This window comes from Lytechinus variegatus, chromosome 2, assembly GCF_018143015.1.
Source record: "Lytechinus variegatus isolate NC3 chromosome 2, Lvar_3.0, whole genome shotgun sequence".
Lineage (NCBI taxonomy): Eukaryota > Metazoa > Echinodermata > Echinoidea > Temnopleuroida > Toxopneustidae > Lytechinus > Lytechinus variegatus.
The window spans coordinates 42,358,426-42,375,452 of NC_054741.1; the positions used below are offsets into that span (position 1 = coordinate 42,358,426).

Here is a 17,027-nt window from a genome sequence, read left to right on the forward strand (position 1 = left end):
TAAATACAACATGGCTAAGAATTTAGCCCTAACTTTAAGACAGCTGTGAGTTGTCTTAATTGTATTAGTTTCAAGGTAATTCAGCCAACAAAATTTTAGAATTTATACCTATATTGCATTTCGAGCTCCTGCCTCATTTTTTAAACCGATTTTCATGAAATTTTGAACACACATTGGTCTTAAGGTAAGGAGGTGGAAGATGTTTTTCTTTTTCAGAAATTGTGTTGCCATGGTAACAATATATTATGGCCAAAATTTTGCTGTTTAAAATACTTCATTAATTTTCTACCAATTCTCATGAAAGCTGGCTCACACATTGGATTTGAGGAAAAGATGTGCAAGATACATTTATGCAAGTGTCGGAAATTGTGTTGCCATGGTAACGGTATATATTGGCAAAAATTGTGTATAAATCTTGCTGTTCTATTTCCTCAGTTTTTAACAAATTTTCATTAAATGTACGTGGTACAAACATTAGTCTTGATGTGAAGATGTGCAAAACATATTTTATGCCTACATAAAAAATTGTGTTGCCATGGTAACAAAAAAAATACCAAAAATAAATGAAAATCTTGTGATTGAATTACTATATCAGTTTTCAACTGGTCTGTTCTCCTAAAACTTGGCATACACATTAGTCTTGAGTTGAAGCTGTCTAAGACATATTTTTGCCTGTATCAAAAATCATGTTGCCATGGTAACGAAATATTATTTAACGAAAATCTTGTAGTTCAAACTCCTTCATCTTTTTCAACCGATGCTCATGAAATTTGGCACACACATCAGTCGAGTTGAAAATGTGCAAGAATATTTTTTGTCTGTATCAGAAATCGTGTTGCCAAGGTAACAACATATTATATAATGAAATTAGGTGAAAATCTTGTGGTCTGAAACCCTTTTTAGTTTTCAACCAATTCTTATAAAAGTTGGCTCACACATTGATTTTGAGGTATAGATCTGCAAGACATAGTCATAGTCTATATTGGAAAATTTGTTACGTGAACCAATTTTTCTGTGGCCGGTCGAGACACGTATTTCCCAATAAAACCAATATTTCGCAATTGGTAGCGAACTGATCTACAAATAAAAGAAATGTGATTAGACATGTGAGAATCAAAAACTATACCGAGATTGCGACAAGAACTTGACAGAATTACAGTGAGGCCAGAAAATGAGATTGAGTCGATGTGGATTTTACTAAGATGTACCGGTACTTTGGGGCTAAAAAGAAGAAATTCACATTTGGCTGAATTCAACTTATTGCTGGATCCCTAGCCTGCTTCCTTTTTCAGGCCTAGGGCCTACTGTAAGATGAATAGATCTAGACTAGCCTACATACATTTACTATTTTTTAGAACTAGAATCTATATTTTGATAGAGCCTACAAGTCTCTATTTTAGATCTCGACCTATAACTATTAACATCTAGATTGTAGTTCTACTTTTACTAGGCCTAGATCTAGATAGGGTCTAGCTTTTAGTCTTATTTTTCGTCTAGATCTAGGCCTACGTTAGAGATTATAGATCAAACAGTAGACTAGTCTGACTAGATCAGCCAGTCCTATCGTTAGGGCTACCGGCTAGGCTAGAAATAGAATCTAGAATGAATAGAAGTATAGCCATAATACTATAGGCTAGGCCACCTAGACCTAAAGTAAATTTTTATATAAATGTAGGCCCCAGTCTAGACTGAGCTGTTGGTCTAGGCTTTACTTTAGGCCTGTTTTCTAGAAACCTAGATCTAAACAAACTCCCCAAAATGTATAAATTAAAAACTCCAAACAAACATATGGACCTAAAAGAGAAGTAGACCTAGATCTACTTAGAATCTACATAGATATAGATGTCTAGGTCAGGACTAGGCCTAGAACTAAGTTTAGGCGTAGTTGGCAAGCAATGCATAGCGATAGGCCTAGCAGTAGCACTGTAGACAGGAATAACTGTCGTTTCTGGGAATTCATTTAAAAGTTTCTGACATTTACTGTCATATCACATTGGTGAGATTAGGGTCTAGTCCAATGTAATGTTGTTAGACTGTCGAGTGTCGTACTCGTAGTTTAGCAGAAAAACCAAAATACAGTCGGAGACAGAAGCTTTTGGTCTAGGGCTAGATCTAGGCCTAACTCTAAGTCAGATCTATTCTAGTCCTACATGTAAATCTATCCCTGTCCTAAGTAAGGCTAAGCCAGGCTAAGTCCTGAATGTTGTTCTAGGCCTAGACCAATACTAATATAGGTCTATATGATTTATTAATATAGGCCTACTATTATATAGCTTCAGTCTCGGTTGCTCGATCCACTATGGCATGCCACTACTAGACTAACAAAGTTACGTTTTGCAGCCTTCATGAAACTAGGCCTAGTAAAAAAAGTAAAAAACAATGTTTAATACTCCTGCAAACAGACAAATATTATAGATCTAATTGGGCCTAGGCTAGATCTAGGCCTAATGTTAGACCCAAGACTAGTCTCAAAAGTTACAAAAGTTTTCCCTTAGGGGGCCTAGGTCTACTGAAACTGAAGTTAGAGTAAAGATGTCGAGAGGAATATATTCAATTTATATTTTGACAAACAATACATGAAAAGTAATATTTGGGACTGATACACAAAAAACTGTGCAAGTCACTCGGTTTGGGATTGAAATGTTTTGGTAATTAACAAAATTATAGATAAGTTGAATTAAAAATTCTTACCATATATGTGTGATGAATGCTCTTCTCTTACTATAATAGTTGTAATTAGTTTCAATAAAATCCAATTTTTTAAGAAAAAACAACTTTAGTCACATTTTTGCAAGTTTGTTGCAGTGACCTCTGCAGCAATTTATCATTAAGAAGGTCACTGAAGGTCATAGAATTTGAGACTTTGGCTTAGCCAAATCGCCTGACTTAAGACAAATGTCTTAAAGTTTATAGAATATCGTTAGGAAAGATTTCTTAGACAAGCAAAATGCTAAGACAAATTGCTAAGACTTAAGCAAAAAGCTTATCTTGTTTATGGAATACGGGCCCAGATCTTATTACCAGGGGTTAAGGAATCTGGAGAGAGTTAAGGAACTCCAGTGCAAACGGCTGGATTAGGCGTGGAAGTCATGCCTAATCTACGCCAATCCGGGAGCAATGCATAACAATGCAAAACTACGTACTGTAAAAGATTACAGATAAAAGGAGGGATCTCAACTGATAAACAGAAAGATACCCTGATTACCGACCCAAGAGGGAGTTAGTCAAGCGTCAAGAACGACCGACAGGCACCATGACGGACTAACTCATACAAGCTCAACGTTTGAGAAGAAACTCAAGAGTTTGTAAGATTCGGATTGAGGATATTAATCATCCGTAACCGGAGGGATGATATTCGCCAATCGAAAAACGATGCGACTTTGTTGAAAAAAATCGACAAGAATCATGATCGGAAGACTGAAACTTAAGACTGAAACGGAACAGTAAAGATCGATCAATCCGAGAAGCCAAAAGTGGGTCTAACGAAAGCCACAGTCGGGTCATCGGCTTAATAAAATTAAGCCAAGCCGCAACAATGCAAACGTATAGAATACAAGATCTCAGAAGGCGCCCACAAGTCAATCTCTGTCTCAAATGCGTGAGGACAGAACGTCTGCGGAATTCTGATAGAGAGCTGTGGCAGGTGTGTCGAGAAAACGAATGAGTGCCATTCTGTTAATAAAGAAACTGCCACGGACCTGCTGTCTATGTGGAATAGAACAGTCTGGTCAAAAAGCTCAACTGGGTGTGTTGGAGAAAAAAATGCGGCTTGCATCATGACATAACATGTGTGATAGACTGAGAGGAACCCGGATCCCATCTCTCCTGTACTAAAAAAGCACCCGCCCGAGGGTGCAGCGCCCCCGGCGGGAGAGAGGTGGCTTGATTGAAGCCACCATCGGCGTGAGGGCCTATAGGGCAAGGCTGCAATGGGTGTCCGCTGGGCGGAGCAATACCTAGCCGCAGCAAGCGTACGCCAGAGGTAAGCTGGCGAAAAAATACCTCTGTCATGACCTCACGTTTAAACGACAATCAAGAGATGTCGGTCAAGAAGATGCTCTGAACAGGCATTGCCAGACGTGATACCTCAACGGGCACGTGGGCGCGGTTCCACGGTTCTACCCTCTTGGGCACGTGGACGCGACTCCACGGTTCCACCCTTCTTTTTCCCAGGCACTTGGACGCAAGCCACGGTTCCACCCTTTATAGAGCCCTATGCAAAGGGTCTCACTCTCTTGCCCTCATACTCACCGCCGCTGATCACAGGAACAAATACCAAGTCTGGTTCTCCCCCAGCGGCAGGTTTGGAGTCATCGAGTGATGAGTCGAAAGAGCTCAACTACCTCGTAAGTTCTTAACCTGAAAGAACAAAAGGAGGGGCGAGAACAGAGAGGGGCGGTGGGGTGGGTGGACAAGAAAGGTGACAAACCAAGATCCCTTACAGAATTATTAATATTAAAATTAATAACTCAGGTAATTGAAAAACCAGGACCAACTTCTTAAACATGAGTTCTGAAAACAAAGTTAAGAAGCTTTTTATTTTTTTATTTTTATTAATTACACGAGACATGACGTTAATTAATTAAAACAGAAAACGTCCAAGACGAAGAGCAGGATCTGCTAAGAAAAACAAACAAACACGGTTTCTTCCTTTTTCTTTCTTTTTTGACAAAAGTAAAAAAAGAAACAAGTAATAGGAGATGATCTGAAAGGAAGGAGAAAAAGCTTACTTCCTTTAAACTGGAAAGCCGAAAACTAATTGGCGAAACAAAGGACGCTAAAAAGAACAGGGGGGCTTCCCAAAAAAATTTAGAGAAAAAAAAATTAAGACATAAGTCTAAAAAAAAAAAAAAATTCAATACAAAATAATCATTAAAATTGATTAATAATTATACAATTGATAATAAATCAATTAATTAATTAATCAATCAATTAATCAATCAAGAAAAAAGATTGATTGAAACATAAAGAAAGCAATCAACCGACTCAAAATAAGAACAACAAAGTTGAAAACAAGTTTGAGAACAAAGGACGACGCTCCTGCCTGTCCAGCATAGCCTAAGCAGTGGAGAGGGAAATAAATTCAATTCAATTCAAGATGAGGCAAAAGAGCAAGTCAAGAATTAAAAGAATTATAAAGAAAAAAGGAGGCATCGCAACAAAGCCCGCGGCAGGCAGGAGAGTGCGGAGCTACGGGGAAGAGAAGTGAAGGCAACCCGTCTGTGAGAAAACGAAACTGATGGTTCGGAACTCACAAGTTTATTTGTAGGAAAATGTGAATAAATAAATCGAAAGCTCCGTGCAGAGAATATAAAAGAAATCAATCTAAAGCTGAAAGGCAAGGGATTGAAATAGGCAATAAATATAATAAATGTCAAACAACGGACACTTTAGAAAGGCAAAGTGGGAGTGTACTTAGCTAACGCCTGTTCACAGCGGCAGGCGAAAGTAAAAGAGGAAATGGAAGCCTATTTGTGTGATGATCTTGGGATGGTGTGTACGTAGGGAGATGCTGCGCGCACTCAGGAAAAATTGTGTACTTTTATTCGGCGTGCAAGTTAATCGTATTGAACTAGCAAATCAAATGAGTATATCCAAGTTATTGATAGTGAATAAAAAAAAAGAACATTAAATGTTAAACTGTTATCATTTTAATCATCATTAACATTGTCAACACTAGGGATAACGATCAAGAAATTTTTATTAACATTTATATTCTTTATTAATAATAATAATCCGCTTTTATATAGCGCTTAATCCATCGGAACGTTTCTAAGCGCTTTACAGATATATTATTACCCCGGTCATCGGATTCAATCAGTCATTCCCGCACACAATATGTGCACATCCTCCACTCCCTGGGGAGTATTCCAGTCAGTCGCCTGTGAGGCGCACACAATACTGGACAAGCTACAATGACTTTCACATCCTACCGGGTACCCATTTAGCACCTGGGTCGAGAGTGGCAAAGTGTGGATTAACGCCTTGCCAAAGGACGCCAGACCGCGGTGGGATACGAACACACGACCCTCTGTTTACAAGGCGAGAGTCAGAACCACTACACCACGGCTCCTCCACATTATTACCATTTTTATTATGATCATTGTTTGGATTATTATGATCATCATTAGTATTATTTATATTTTTATTATTAGCAGAAGACGTTATAAAAAATCACATCCCCTCCAATACAACTCCTATTATTTGGAGGTTACTCACACGCGACCAACACACTTCATCCCCTGCATCATTAAACCATTCGCTTAGGCAGCCATTGCTCAGAAAAAATCGAAATTAAGCCTCTGCTTCATTCAGGCGCCTATTCTTAATGAAATGCATGCTTTGGCCACAACACACACATGTATCATCGTTCGTTATCACTATTATTGCGTAATATCGTGTTATCTTGTAATGACAACTCTGTTTTTGTTACCAAATGAATTATTTTCATTTTCGAAAATACAAATCTCATATAATTTTCGGAATTACGAACCTCATTTCGTTTTCAGACTGACGAGCCTTCGAATTATGAACCTCAATTTGTTTTCGGACTGACGAACCTTCGGAATTACAAACCTCATTTCGTTTCCGGATTAACGAACCTTCGGAATTACGAACCTTCAGAATATATAAGCCTTCAAATAACGAAGCTTCAGAATTATGAATGTATGCGTCTATTGGCTTCCTTCACAGCTATCTTTTCCCTCCTTGCAACTCTGCAACATTCATTTGCATGTCTATATCCATGACCACGATCACAATAAATGATGATAACGTGGCAAATTAGACATGGGTGATCCACAAAAGCTTTGATGCCTGCAATAAATTCCCCTTAAAAAAATTTCACAAGGTAACAATAGAAGATTCATATCGCGACCCCCGAACGAACATTGGCACACTTGTTCCAAGATATCAGCTTGTCTATGCTCTGCGCCCAGCCACGCTGGCCCGGACAGCTCAGGGGTACGGTACCAGCACCAGCACGCTCATGCTATTCAGGGCTGGAAGCTCTGTGGTGGTGTGGTAAAACTTCTCACAATTAGAGCCAAACGGTACAATATCTATGGTAGCTTTTTCAAATCAGAACCAAAAAAAAATCAGAAAAAAGCTTGGATTTTCAAAACTGGGTAAAAATGAAGGAAAAAATTGTATGCCTTGATAGGAAAATGAAAATCAGAATTTCGATTTAAATCTGAGAATATCACCCGTGACTATAACATGCAGGAACCCTACCTAAGTACATGTACAACAGTTGCAAAGTTATGTGTTAAAAGAGATTCTTGCACATAAACTTTATTTTTGACCTCAAAGTTACCTTTGACCTTACTTTGTGACCTTTGGCTGCACCATAACATGCAAGTACCATAAGTTCATCTACAACCCAAGTTTGATTTAAAAATGACTCACGGCTTCTCAGGTGTCATAATGTTTGTGATGGACGGACGACATTTGGATCCTTCAGTTTTGCCTTCACCTCTGGTGGGCGAGACAAGGCAATTCTATAAATCGTGTTTGCATCAATCATATTCATCAGACTTTGTTCATGGCGCAGTCACATTGTGCCTATTCAGGCCATAAGGTGAGTTGAAAACAGACTTATAACTTTTGTACCAGCTTCTTGTGTATGGTTCGTATAGAAATCAGTAAAACAGCTGTTTTCAATTCACAGTGCGGACACCAGACGGAAAATGTGACTGCTGCATAAGTCATATTCCAATGGGATTCAATCATCTGGAACCTATATGTGATTTTGTTCAATTCTGATTTGACATTAACCTACATATTACTGTTGACAAAAAGATGAACGATCAGATTTTTTATTGCTTCCTAGCTTTAATACATTGAACCTCAGAAAAATTCTAGAAACTTGGGATTGTTTGAGGGGCACTACTAGGTTTTAGGATTCTCAGTTCTGCTCAGCAATTTCTTGGGGAGTATAACCTACCCTCCAACCATCAGGTGGAATAACCCTACACATTCCATATTCATTAAGCTGATCAGCAATGGATTCCATGTAAGCCATTGGATCACTCCACTCCTCTGCTGTTGGTCTAAGAACCAGTCCCTCCTTTACACCCTCAATGAATCGTGAAGGTCCAGACTCTACTGGTGGCTCCTCTTTCAAAATCTTGAATGGAGTCAGCCCATTCTTGGTCTTGGCCCTGTTACGCTTTGGAGATTGTCCCTGAGCCTTCTTTTGCAGCTTCTGTGGTGTTGTTTCTGATGTGACCTTGGATGGCAACAGTTCTTTATGATTCTTTAAAAGAAGAGGATTCCTCATTTTGTTGGGCTTTGCTACAGGACATTCCTCTTCTTCACCTTCCTTGATCTTCAATTCAGTTAATTTTTCCTTAAATTCATGATTGAGATGGGCCTTTGGACAGATCATACTTTCCTTCCTGAGAACATTATTATTAAATGTGCAGTTGGTGAGAGGTATGGTGAGCCTCTTACTGATCCCATTTGTTGACAGGACATTGTTTATTGCATCAGCCTTCTCTATGATGGAGTCTTCTAGCTTCAATTCTGCAGCTTGTACCCTATCTCGCAGCATAACTGAACTGTTTCTGAGTTTCCTAGAACTACGTCTTTTCATATCTTTCAATTTCTTTTGTCTCTTTGCCGTCTTCAGTACTTCCTCAATGGCACCCTCAAATGCAAATTCCCTATCTGCATTCTTATGCCTCGAGCGAGTTATTTGAGAACAATTTTGTGAATGACAAGAACATTTCTTTTCCTTGCGCTCTCTCCTAGATCCTTTTAGAAGCTTAATTTGACTGAGAAGGGTATGACCATTAGGGGGATCAAGTTTGCCTCGAAGATGATTAGACCCATTGATGACCTCACCAGAACATCTTTCATTCTTGAGTCTCTGTGATATTCTTGACTGTCTGTCACTATTCTTGTGGTTATTCTTTTGAGCCTCTTTCCTCAAACCTCTGTTCTTTGCTCTTGAGGTAGTGATGATGGGACTTTGGTCCTCTTGTAAGTCTTGTTCTAGTCTATGATTGATGGTATTGTTATTCCAAGGCACACAGTTTCTAATAGAGGATCTTCCTGAGGATCTGGTCAAATTGTTTCTGACAAAAGATGATTTCCTCCCAGCAGCATTCCTGCTAGAGAGGTGATTGTTTGTCTGGCGTTTGTTCTCCCAGGGTACAATAGGGATCAGAGGGGGTGGATGCCTACTACGTTGAATCGAAAGGATAGGTGGAGGCACTGGAGACAAATTTGGTGGTAACTGCTGAGGACCATTCCCAACAATATTCTTCTTGTTGGACTTGAGAGAGTTCTGGAGATTCTTACTGATTCTGTCAGAAGCCTACATAAAGGACAAAAAAGAGACATGATTATAATGCTACCCATGTTTTCAAAGTGAATAAACTGCAAATGCCTCAATACATCTTTTCATTCAATAATCAGTTACATTCATTGAGAAGTACCTATCGATAATTCAAGATTTCAATTTTTAAGGGGTAATACAATCCTTCTTAGACCTTTACACACATCCTCATTTTCAGCCAATCCTAAGCTTTGGTCATTTTGACACAACCATTTTTTTTTACCACTATTGTAATAAATGTGTATGCCCTTATACCTCGGTCACATCTGCTCTACGGTGGCCATACGGCGAGTTGAAAACAGCTGTTTTGACATTTCTTTTGTAATAGCTACATATGTACGGCCGCTGTAGAGCAAATGTGACCATGGTATTAAGCAGTTGTGATGTGGATGATATGAATTGAAAATCAATTTAAAAATCTATCAAAATAAAATAAATGCAAGGGGAGGGGGATATAGAACATATTCTGAAGCATGGAAATGGCTGGAAATTTCACAATCTTTTTTGTAGCTGGTCATTTTCAAACAAAAGTGGACATGGGGGTGAAAATTAAAACTTGCTAGAAATCATTAGGCTTCAATGTTTTTTGAAACTAGACATCTTAAAGTATATTTTTCCATTTCATTTACATAAAATTATTAATTATGCCTTGAGATACAGTGAATTTTATGCAAGGGAAATTAAATGTTACAAAATATTGATTTTTGCAATAAAATTCACATATTGCCTATCACAATATAAAATTTGTATTAGAAGCACATTTGTTGGCAAGATACAAGCTGTGTATTGTATCTAACACCTAAAAAGCAAAAAAAAATTCTGTGAAGTGTTTTTCTGAAAAAAATTGGGTTTCAAAGTTTTCAAAACTGGTTGTCGTGTCACTCACGTTTTAAATGCAAAAAGTTTTCTAGAGCTGTGTATTCTGAAAATTAATTTATCCCAGTACTGGAGCAAATACAGTTTATCTGTACCTTATTGTATATAAAGTAACTTGGTCAAATATGTTAAGGTAAAGCTAAAATTAACTGTCAAAGTTGTGTCGTGTCACTCACAATGTCGTGTCACTCACGAAATGTCGTGTCACTCACGGTATTATATTGTGTATAAAAAAGGACATCCAGTAATTTTTGAAGCGTTTTACCAGGGATACAGTCAAAATGTTGTTCCTGACATCATTTAGGCCTATTTTAGGCTAATAATTTCCTCCATCTTCCTAATTTTACTTCTTTTTATGGAAATATTGAATTTGACATGGAGTTCATCTATTTTCTCTCCTCTCCGTGGTTGCCTTGGTTTAAAAAATCCTGACAATTTTCCATTGGTGTGAAGACTCGGATCCTAATTCATATTTTGGTGAATGTACTGTGATTAAGAATATTTGCAGGTACTGACTGCATCTTTCACCTTGTGGCTTTCCCTGGATTCCCGTGGTATGGTATATGATCAAATAATTAGCAATGAAAAGGCGCTTACAAATTCCAGCAAAAAGCATAGCTCTGAATTTTGGTACAGTGCCTACATGTACTGCCTTGGGAGGGTCCACATACAAGCAGTGTTCAGGAGAAAACCTATGCTTGTTGAGTTGAATTTCCAATTTTCTCAAGGCTATTTGCTGATAGTCCATCTGAAGTGTGCAGCAACGTGATTGTGGTTTGGTACCAAAAAAGACATTTAAACTGCCATGTCCTATTGGACAATGCCTATAAAAATATTAAAGGAGGATAATATTGTAATCCAATATTTCAAGAAAAGGGAGTCATACATGACATCATTGGCTACCATACCATGCCAGATGATGTGAGTGACTATTGAGAATACCTTTCTTACAAGGAAAAATTATTCCATCCGTTGTGGATGCTGAATTGTATAAACCTGTAAACTTTCATATACAGATAGGGAGAAAGAGTTAAAGTTTTGAATGATATCAGGCCACAAAAAGAATGTTTGAGTTGATGTCAATGCAAAGACCTGATAACACCTCCTTCAAGTGCCCCCTCCTCCTCTAAAGAGGAGAGTGGTAGAATCCCTAGTGTGACGATGTGGTATGGTATAGGGAATGTGAGTTGATGGGCAAATATGACCATAAACCAAGAATAAAACATCAGGATGACATATTATGAACTTAAAAGAAAGCAATTATTATGTAATTAGGCTTGTTTTTTGGTTAATGGTATTCTACTCTTCTACATCATGCAAAAAATACTTTCAATGTTGAGATAAATGTTGTATTTTTGCACTTGTCGTGTCACTCACGTTTTGGATGTCGTGTCACTCAATGTATATAGGAGGGTACCATTTTCCATAGAGGTTTGATTGATTTTGACTATATGTGTTAGATAGGTACACTATTTATGTCCATTTACTGGTACTCACAGTACTCCATGACAACTACTTGGGCACGAATCCAACCATATGTGTTAGTGGTCAGAAACCCATGTCCAAAATTTGTCGTGTCACTCACGCACCGTTTTTTAATCATATCTACTAAACGAAATTGGTGAATTCAAATCAAAGTCGTAGTGGCCCATGCCAGTCCTACATTGTATATAATATAGTAGTCATGATTGATTCATAACCTTTAAGTTTGAAGATATGAGCCCTTAAACCTCTCCGATTGTCGTGTCACTCACGTTTGAAAATGACCAGCTGTCTGATATCCAACAACTTCATTTGTATAATAATGTTCATAAAGGGTATATATGAAACAACCCCACTTTGGAAGTTTAAGTTGAAAAAAGATCAATAACCACTGTATTGAAATGTTGGATTATACTAGAACTAATTCACAAAACTGACCAATTACCAAAGGTTAAAAGGGGTACTCTCCAGGCTGAAAATAATGTGACATCAATAGTCACAAGGTGGTTCACAAACATGGAGTCCGGCCCAATTGCAAAATCACCTTTCAACCCGTAGATGGCCTTTGAGTTAAGCTTTGGAGGTACGGTATATATGCACAAATACTCATTGATGTGTTCGAAGTTGGAAAAAAAATTATATAAAAATAAGGAGATTAGGACATGTTTAATCATTTATCTTTTTGACCTTTAGATGACCTTTGAACTCTTCATGAACACAATTGTGGTATTACCCCAAGATCATTTGAACCAAGTATAAACCATATTGATGCATAAATAAAGAAAGAATAAGAACAAGCTAAACAAAAACTTACAAGGAGATTGAAACCTTTGGAACAAGAAAGCTTGTGTGAAAACAGAAAAATCAGAGAAACAGATCAACTTACATGTAAGTTTGAGAAAATTTGGACAAATAACAAGAAAGTTATGAGAATTCGAATATTGTGATCACTAATAGATGTGTGATGTCACTTGTGAACAACTCTCCCGATTACTTAAGCATATATTTCACTTAAATTGCCTCTTTTATTACATCTATTAGTAGATCAAGTGTTCTTTCTATAGGAGGGCATGTAATACAGATTTTTAAAGAATACATTGTGGATAAAGAGTTTGTATCACCATAAGAAAAAGCAAAAAGAGACAATTGGAGGGTATTTTATAGTCCATTCAAATGCTCATACCTTTCTCATTAAATTGTCTGATTTTTCTCAAATCTTCTTTGTTCTTATTCTTTGATTTTTCTGTTTTGACACAAGCCTACTTATTCCAAATGATCCATTTTCCTTTAACATTTATAAAACAACAACAAGGTGGTTCATGAACCACAAGTCTTGCCTAATTTTGCGATCAATAATATATGCAATATGATCTTTTGACCCCATCATCCATAACAACACATGTGGTACTACCCAAGGATCATTTATACCAGGTGTATTGATGCAGGAATAAAGAAATGAGACCGAGTTGAACAACAAGTGGAATGCCTCTGGCGGTCTCACCTGCATCACGCAATTCAATATAGCAGCAGTGCTGACTTTGAAAACTACTATAAAACTAGAGATGCTCAGCGGGTTGCGCAGCTGAGCACATGTATCCCCCGAACCCACAGCACCATCCGTCATTGCGATATATAGAGTTCACACAGAAATTGACATAAAATACAATTATCATGCCGACAATGACCCTAGCATGCAGGTCCCCCAAGTCCATCTACCATCCAAGTGTGGTTGAAAAGTGACTTATGGTTGCAGAGAAAGAGACCTTTGACTGCAGCATAACATGCAGGTTCCCCAAGTCCATCTATCCTCCAAGTTTGGTTGAAAAGTGACTTACGGTTGCGGAGTTAGGTGTCATAAGAGAGTCTTGCATATAAACTTTAATGTTGACCTGAAGATGACCTTTGACCTTACCATGTGACCTCCACCCACACCAAAATCGATAGGCTTCTTTGCTATACCATACTCAACCTCCATGCCAAATTTGAAGACGATCGGAGAAGAAATGCAGCTGATAGAATGCTCACAAGGAAATCTCTGCGGCGGCAGCGGATGCGGCGCGATGAGGCCAAATCCATAGTATCCTCCGAACTCGGGGGATACAATAATTATTCACAAAAAACACCATTCATAATGATGCAATACTACGTTCATTGATATTTGACTTTGATCATGTGACCTAAAACTTTTCAGTGATACTTGATTACACCTATATCCATATTTCATACACTATATCTATAAACTTTAAAAGGTCATGTGACCTAAAACTGGCACAAGATGTTCAGTGATACTTGGTTACTCTTATGTCCAAGTTCATGAATCAGATCCATAAACTTTCAAAGTTATGATGGTAATTCAACAGACACCCCCCACATGGCCAAAGTCCATTGACCTTTGACCTTGGCCATGTGACCTGAAATGTGCACAGGATGTTCAGTGATACTTGATTACTCTTATTTCCAAGTTTTATGAACTAGACCAATATACTTTCAAAGTTATGATGGTAATTTAACAAATACCTCCAATTTGGCCAAAGTTCATTGACCCTAAATGACCTTTGACCTTGGTCATGTGACTCAAAACTCTCGCAGGATGTTCAGCAATACTTCATTAATCTTATGTTCAAGTTTCATGAACTAGATCCATATATTTTCTAAGTTATGATGACAGGTGGGCCGCGAGAAGCTCCAGAGAAAGTAAAAAAAAGCGGGGGAACTAAAGTATATTTCACAGACCTGTCTGGACATGTTATGTTTGATAGGTCTACGTGGGTCACACAAAGCTAAAGCACGCTTGGGTATCATGCATGTTGCAATATGTATACACATTAATTGTCTGATGGTTTCTATCTACCTTTGATGTGAACCTCGTGTGCATGCATATTGTGTATGTAGTTAGCTGTCGCCCATTTACCGGACCTTTGCTTATGCAGTTACTAGTTGTTTTTCACGAAACATACTGATCAAAATGGACCGTTTTTTAAAGTGAAAGGGTGAGGGGGGAAACAAATCTACCGTTGAAAAGGCTCAGAAAGTAACTGGGTCAATCCATGTCAAATCAACCAATGCTTGTCACCCGACCCTCTTCGATTTTCTTTAAACTCGCACCAAATGTTGCCCCAAGTGTCTGACGGAAAAATCTGAAATATTTTGCCCAAAGGTCAAATGGTTGCTAAGATACGGCCTCCCATAGCAACCAATGCGCACACAACAAAATTATTTTAAATTAAATTGCCTATTTTTGATTGACTACTGCAGCAAAGTTTGATTGATTACAGTCTTCATTTTTAGTAAATTGGAAGAACTTTTTGGTCCAAACATGCAGAGTATACTGTAGCGCGGACCTGTCAACCGGATTTCGCACACGAGGTCACCGAAAATGGCGTTAAGCATCCGTGTCAATGATTTCAGAAGCATGTTTGGAGGCTCATAAATCCAAAACTAAATTAGCTTAGAACCAAATATTATGCACATTTATGGACTTTCAGATACTCAACAGAATAACAAAAAATTGACCCAAGAGTATGTGTCGTTTTCCTGTAGGGCGCCCTCAAAGTTGGATTTTTTTCAAAAGATGCCAAGTTCAAGGTCACGGATCACCTCCCGTCCCATCGAGGAGGGGGACCAATTTCTGTGATTTGACAGATATTTACCCATATTCTCAAGTGTTACTTGAGAAATTTTGCTACCGGAATGATTAGGGGCTGATTTGCGCATTCCAAAATGGTCGTAAATACCCTAAAATTGATGTTAATGACACATACATGCTTTTCAACACTTTTCAAATTGTGATAACTCAAAGATGAAAAGCCCAAAGACATTGATCTCTTCTGTGATGATAGTCTGTAATTAGTATTCAAAGGATATATCTTCAAAATAGTTTTTATTGTTGGTAATGACCTTGAAAACACACCCAAAAATCAATAAAAACAGTACATTGGCTAATTTTCCAGAATCAAATGGCATTCAAATGGTGTTTACATTGACTTTCAAATGGGTGTCATTTCAATACAAAGGGTGAGCTTAAGCTAAAACTTGAAAGACATGTTCAACTTTTGGTCTACTTTGAGCAACATAAAATATTTGAACTCAAAACTATATCATTTGACCTTGAAATTATTCCAAACATAGCCATTTGTTGCTTCATAAGTAGCGTATTCAAATCGCACGTGTACATTGTACTTTGCAACACATTTCAAAATGGATTTTCTCATAGAGAGAATACCTGATCAGGCTGATATTTGCAGTATAAGTAGTCTGTAATGGGTTCTTGGAGGATCTACAGATTAAGTACCTATTCTCTCATGACAATGACCTTGAAAATACAGCTGAAAATCATGAAAATCAATAAATCATACAATTTTCATTAATAATCAAGTGTTTTTATCCACTTAATTGTGTGTTATTCCATCTTAGATTGTGAGTTCATGCTGATAATTGCAAATCATGTTCCACCTTTGGTCTACTTTAAGCTACATAAAATATTTGAACTAAAAACCATATCATTTGACCTTGAAATTATTCCAAATATAGCTATTTGTTGCTTTATAAGTAGCATATTCAAATCATGTGTGTACATTGTACTTTGCAACACATTTCAAAATGGATTTTCTCATAGAGAGAATACATGATCAGGCTGATATATGCAGTATTAGTAGTCTGTAATGAGTACTTGGAAAATCTACAGTTTAGGTAATTATTCTATCAAGACATGAGTGGGTTAAAAACACTTGAGTACTAATGAAAATTGTATGATTTATTGATGTTCATGTTTATCAGCTGTATTTTCAAGGTCATTGTCATGAGAGAATAGGTACTTAATCTGTAGATCCTCCAAGAACTCATTACCGACTACTAATACTGCAAATATCAGCCTGATCAGGTATTCTCTCTATGAGAAAATCCATTTTGAAATGTGTTGCAAAGTACAATGTACACACATGATTTGAATATGCTACTTATAAAGCAACAAATAGCTATATTTGGAATAATTTCAAGGTCAAATGATATGGTTTTGAGTTCAAATATTTCATTTAGCTTAAAGTAGACCAAAAGTGGAACACGATTTGCAATTCTCAGCATGGACTCACAATCTAAGATGGAATAACACACAATTAAAAGTGGATAAAAACACTTAATTATTAATGAAAATTGTATGATTTATTGATTTTCATGATTTTCAGCTGTATTTTCAAGGTCATTGTCATGAGAGAATAGGTACTTAATCTGTAGATCCTCCAAGAACCCATTACAGACTACTTATACTGCAAATATCAGCCTGATCAGGTATTCTCTCTATGAGAAAATCCATTTTGAAATGTGTTGCAAA

General features: G+C 37.4%; 1 protein-coding gene and 1 long non-coding RNA gene across 2 annotated transcripts in view; one reads left to right on the forward strand and one right to left on the reverse strand.

Annotated features, from left to right (window-relative positions):
* Positions 1-247: 247 nt before the first annotated feature.
* LOC121408115 lies at positions 248-2,355 on the forward strand. Its single transcript, XR_005968999.1, has 2 exons — positions 248-2,284; positions 2,318-2,355. It is a non-coding gene; the product is annotated as an uncharacterized LOC121408115 (long non-coding RNA).
* A 4,137-nt stretch (positions 2,356-6,492) lies between these two features.
* The window catches only part of LOC121408116 (protein Jumonji-like), a 61,604-nt gene continuing 51,069 nt past the window's right edge, over positions 6,493-17,027 (reverse strand). The window contains exon 4 of the mRNA XM_041599449.1: positions 6,493-9,322. Within this exon, the coding sequence (XP_041455383.1) occupies positions 7,907-9,322 (1,416 nt within the window). The 3' untranslated portion in view covers positions 6,493-7,906. The remainder of the gene's footprint in view (positions 9,323-17,027) is intronic.